We start from the raw sequence: 5,929 nt of genomic DNA on the forward strand, positions 1-5,929 counted from the left end.
AAGAAAAGAAAAGAAAAACAGAAAAGAAAAGGAAAAAAGAAAAGAAAAGAAAAAGATGAATCCTCAAGGGCAGCTCAGAGTTCTTCTAAGTCCTTGTTAAAGAAGCCTGTTCCAGGTTAGGCACATGTTCTTGGGATTTGATATTTTGCCAGTGGAAATATTTCTTTCTCTTTGGATTTATGTAGGATGCCCAGAATGCTCGGAGCTTCTTGAAATCTCAATTAGGGCTTTTACATAGTATACCAATAACAATTTCTTACACAGCTTTGAGCTCTTTTCCAGGAATGGGGATGAGGTTTTGCATATAAAGCCAATTTTTTGTGTAAACATTTTGAATCATCTGGTTGACATTTAGGTTATTGATTCTTACTATCAGAATCACTAGCTACAGAGTTCTGAAGGATTGGTTTTGGCCTTGACACTTTTATCAAAAACTGAGCAAACAGCACTGTAGAGGGCTCTTTAGGGCCTTATACACTAGTTTCTAATTCTCCTCTTTCACATTTGTTACTTAGGAATGTGGCTTGTTGGATTTTCCTTATTTAGAAGGTTTGTTTATAATAATCACTTTATGTTTTACATCCTTTACAGTTTTATATATTCTATTTTTCTCTTAGTGAATTCCTACGAAGTATGCAGGGAAGGGCAATGCTATTTTTTTCAACAGAAAAATAATCCTGTGGTGAAGATGATTTGCTCAGGGTCTTACAGCTAGCCACCAGGGAAGCCAGGATTTGAACCCCCATCGTCTCATACCTGCTTTTAACCTGACATTTTGATGCCTGTGCAAGTCATGGAACTTGATTTTAGAGTAATAACAGAAAGGAATTATATTTATGTTAAATAGAATAAGATACACTTTCCATTTTTAATGTCTAAAATGGTTGAATATTGGCAATATCCTGTAGTTCTACCCAATATAGACAGCCGAGTACTGTGGGGAAATAGTGTAGATTTTAGAGTCTGACTAGCCTAAGCTAGAATCCCAGCTGCATCTCATATCAGAATTGAATTACTTCTATATTGTTTAACTTTTCTAAGCCTTTGTTTCCTCACTGTAAAAAATGGTTGAGAATGGTACCTCCTTTAAAGGTCCTTATGAAGAGCACACAGTGCCATGTCTGCAAAAAACCTATCTCAGTATATGATGCATAGTAAGTTATAAATAGAACACAGCAAATATTATTGCAAATAAGGGATTAACAAATACCAAACTGGAAAGCAAAAGGAGCATTTTAATTGTTTGTTGTATGCTTAATATTGTATTTTTAGATAAGAAACAATTTGTCATTCTTCTTAAATACTGAATACTATTTTTTAGTACTGAGTGCTATTTTTTAATTTGTAGATTATTTGGCTATGTGTGGGAGAAGAAGGACATTATTGATCATTTCTATTTTCTGTCTCTTATACATATTTTCTTTTTTTCTATAATAAATAAGAAGTGTTTTTATAGTGGATATGAAGCTGTAAGATAAAAATTGGTTTAAGCATTAAATGATAAAATATTAAGAATGTGAAAAAGGGACAACTTCCTAAAAAAATTGATAGTCTCTGGCTGAACAGGAGAGTTTGATATTTAAAGTAAAAATCCGTGTACATCTTCCATCTGCTCATGTGCATTCACTCGGTCATTTATACATTTATTCATTCATTCAACAAATAATATTTAAGTGCCACCATGTTTCAGGAGCTGTGAGGAGATTAAAAAAAGATGGAATACTTAATTCATAATGGGTTATTGATGACATCTTTTCCTCAGAATATTGAAATACCAGGAAGATGCACCCATCTTGGGCAGTCAGATGTGTATACTTTACATGCACATTTGAGCTCACTAAACAAGAATAGGAAATAGAAACTCAGCTTCAGGAAAATAATAGATTATTTCCATCATACATTCAATGGCTACTGGAAGACTAACTTATAAAAATATAGGTGGTATATTTGCCATTGAAAAATCTTACAAAAATGCTAATAGGTACTAACTGTCATTAAAACACTGAATGTTATTACTAAAGAAAGTAATAATTAAGGGAATTCATGCAAGGAAAAATAAAATTATAGGTTTAATGGAAAGAATGTTTACCTTAGGATAGAGAAACGCATAACTAAAATTTGAGAAATCTTTGAAATGATGAACAGTCATTGACCTGTTACGGGTTCTGCACTGTGCTTGCCAAAGTGCCCAAAGAGTATATTTCCCTTTCTCTTTTCATGGTGTAGGTCAAAGTAAAAACATTTTCTCATTCAATGTTTTAAGTTTTGGTTAAATGGCATTGGCATTTATTGATTTTTCAAATATTATGATTAGAAAAAAATAGATTTTTTTTCAGATGGTATCTGCAACATAATTGGCAGCTGAATTTAAATTCTGCTTCTGCCCTAATTAGTTGTATAATCTCAGGCCAGTCACTGGACAGTTCTGAGCTTCAGTTTTCTCGTCTATTAATTAGGCACAATGATTTCTAAGATACAGGATGGTTGTGAGGATGAGTGTTGTGAGATAAAGAACATGTCTAGGAGAGTATCTAGGACACAGAAGAGACTCAAATGTTATCCCTCTCATTCAAAAAATATTTGATGCATGAAATGTGTGGTTTTCAAAAAATTGCTGCTATTTTAGTTCTACTTTTGATTATTTCTTAGAATATTTTTTTCCTCCTTGGAAATATGTAACCAAGTTTACGTACAAGTAAAATGGGTAATAAGATTTAATTCTTTAATTTTATTATTTTTTCCAGCTGTTGTTTTAGAAAAATGTTTATTTTTTTTAAAACAATACGTGATCTTGGATGTTTGCAAACATTTTTTCATGACACAAGGAGACATCGATACTAACTTGTCCTTCATTCAACATTTATTAAGTACCTACTGTGCTCCAGGAATGATTCTGGGACTATGTACACAGTGGTGAATGAGACAGACATGGTCTCTGCTCTCATGAAGTATGAGAAGTGCCATAAAGTAAAAAAGACAGGGTGTCGTGATAGAGAATAATAGGGAAGTACAACTCTGGATTGGGTGGACAGGGAACTCCTCCCTGAGGAAGAGACATGTCAGTTAAGATGGAAAGAATAAGAAAGAGCCAGCCATGAGAGAGTGATGAAGAGTAGTAAGCCAAATGCCCTAAGGTCAGAAAGATGTGTTTGAGGAAATGATAAAGGTCAGTGTGGCTGGAGCACAGGAAGGCTGGAAAAAGTAGTGTGTGAAACAGCAAAAGACTAGCCCTGGAACTGATCATGCAGGGCCTTGTAGATCATGGCAAAGAGGATGGCTTTTCCTTTAAACATGGGAAAGCTATTGATAGAAAGTCAAAATTATAAAAGATCTGTCCCCTGTGATGTAATTTAGAAACATGAGTTAGGGATGATCACAACTTGGACTAGGTTGGTGACGTTCTCTGTGAGATGCACAGAGAAGCAAGTAGAAGAGTCATCTGTTTTGAAGATAAAAAGTGTAGGCTGCTAGTGAGCTGTTGGTCTGGTGGTCCCAGAGTGATCCCGGTGGCCAGTGGGGAAGACAAGGAGGGTTTGAGCATGGCAGAAGGAGACACCCTGATATCAGTGGATTACGAAATTTTTGGGAAGGTGCAAGGGGTGTTTTTCCATAAGCATACTCAGGCTGAGGGTAAAAAGCTGGGATTGGTAGGCTGGGTCCAGAACGCTGACCGGAGCACAGTGCAAGGACAATTGCAAGGTCCCATCTTCAAGGAGCATCATATGCAGGAATGGCTTGAAACAAGGGGAAGTCCCAAATCACACATCGACAAAGCAAACTTCAACAATGAGAAAGTCATCTTAAAGTTGGATTACTCAGACTTCCAAATTGTAAAAGAATGGCCTGAATTTAAGTTTTCTAAGATAAACTCAGTTGTTTGGTTTTTCTTGTTAATAGAGATAGAACTATTGTGTGTTAATATTAGTATTAGTCAATAAGTTATTTTAGTGTCAGATATTTGAATGTTATTATATATTACCTGTATGATGGAAGGATTACAGCTGTACACAAATCTAATCAACAAAAACGTTAGAACCATATATATATATCTATATATATATATATGCTTTTTCTTTTTTTTTCCTAGCATGAAATGGCTATGAGAGCTAAAGGAGATAGATGAATTCAGAACTATTTTGCAAGTTTCTGGCTTGAAAAATTGGATAGTTCTTGGTATCATTTGCTAAAACGGGGGCAAGTGAAGAAGGAGTAAGATGGTTATATTTTGTTTTCGGTGAGGGAAGATTAAAAGTTCTGTGTGGAGCATGTTAAACTGGAAATACCTGTGAGACATTCAAGTAGAGACAGCAAGTTGGCAACTAGTTCAGAACACACCATTCACTTGCTCAAACCCTCTATTGGTTCGTATCCTCGTTAGAATAAAATCTAAAATTCTTATAATGGCTGACAAGTCTTGTTTTGGCCTCCACTCTCTTCTCAGATTCCATCTGCCTGCTTTCTTTCCCTCATTCACTGTGCTTCAGGCACATTTGTCTTCTTACTCATCACGGAAACTTGCCATGCCGTTCCTGTTCCAGAACATTTGAACTCACTGTTCTTTGTGCTAGATAGCCTCTTCCCATGATCTTTGCTTGGCTCTATGGCTTATTCCATGCAGGTCTCTGATCAAATATTACCTCTTCAGAAATTCCTCCCTGATCACTCAACTTGAATGGCTTCTACCTTCAACTTCAACACTCTCTCCCCATATCCTGCTTAATTTTTCCCTAGCAATGAATGCTTCCAACATATATGAATATTTTACTTTATTTTGTTTATGACCTGATTGCCCACTTAAAAGTAAGCCCCATGAAGGCAGGAACTTTGTCAACTCTCCATTATATCTCCCATACCCAAGATAATACCTAGTATATTGTGGATACCCAATAATTGAATAAATATTAACTGAATGAATGATTATGATAGTCAGAGTGCATAGGAATGGTTGCAACTAGAATGTGCATGTGGGAGCCAAGTAGATGGTATGTGAAACTCCAGTGATAGCTGAGATGATCCAGGGAGAGTATGTATTATGAGTAGGGGTGTGCCAAAACTTAGTGCTGACAGACTCCCAACATTCAGAGGTTGGACTGAGGCAGCGAGGGAGGGTCAAAGCCAATAGAGACTAAAGGGTGACAATAAAAGAAGACTGGAAGATCTGGGAGGTAAACCAGGGGAGCAAAGAGGCATGATTCCAAAAAGAGAGTGCTATAGGATGGTGGAAGCAATCCCTTCTCACTAGATCTTTCTCCAACAAAGTTATTTATTAACTGTCACGTTATTACTGAGTTAATTTCTTGGCATAAGTAAAACCTAGTCATACATAGACTATTCCTTATACATGGAGATAAAGTATTCAAATAATTAATTGATGTTGTACATCATAATTACAGTCCTTTTATCAATCTCTTTTCCTATTACTGTTTATTGAGATACCTATTTACCAAATATGTACAAATATCTTTGTTTTTAAACTGTTCCATAAGATTATTTTTGTTCCTGCTGTCTGCTTTTTGTCGTTGTTTGATATCACCATGTAGTTGTGATGAAAAACTGGATCGAGGGTAGGAAAGGGAAATGGTGAAGTCAAAGTAGCATCGGAATAGTTCATTTAGCTTTTAGAGACAGGCTACTAAAGAAAATGGTGTTGCCACTGATTACTTATGTACTAGTATCCTGAAAGTAACAAATACAGTATAGTAAGATCATAAAATCTGCTCAAAAACAGTGGGATAGATATTAATATTTAATCTACTCTACCAATATAGATGTAATAAATCAACCTTTCAGCTTGGGTATTACTTTAAAAAGTCTAAGTTTGACGTGATTTTCCAAAACATCATCAAAAAATTAATTTTACTTCATTGTTGGTGTCACCAAATAATTTCCTTCATTTTGAACTACTTCAAGAAGGTTTTTAAGAAATAGA

General features: G+C 35.4%; 1 protein-coding gene across 1 annotated transcript; it reads left to right on the top strand.

Moving 5' to 3' along the window:
• The first annotated feature begins 3,521 nt into the window (after window positions 1-3,521).
• On the top strand, window positions 3,522-4,037 carry LOC697471 (acylphosphatase-1). Its single transcript, XM_001090451.5, has one exon. The coding sequence runs from the start codon at window positions 3,540-3,542 to the stop codon at window positions 3,936-3,938; it is 399 nt and encodes a 132-aa protein (XP_001090451.1). The 5' UTR covers window positions 3,522-3,539; the 3' UTR covers window positions 3,939-4,037.
• The last annotated feature ends 1,892 nt before the right edge of the window (window positions 4,038-5,929 follow it).

The sequence above is a fragment of the Macaca mulatta genome, chromosome 4 (assembly GCF_049350105.2).
Source record: "Macaca mulatta isolate MMU2019108-1 chromosome 4, T2T-MMU8v2.0, whole genome shotgun sequence".
In the NCBI taxonomy this organism is placed as follows: Eukaryota; Metazoa; Chordata; class Mammalia; order Primates; family Cercopithecidae; genus Macaca; species Macaca mulatta.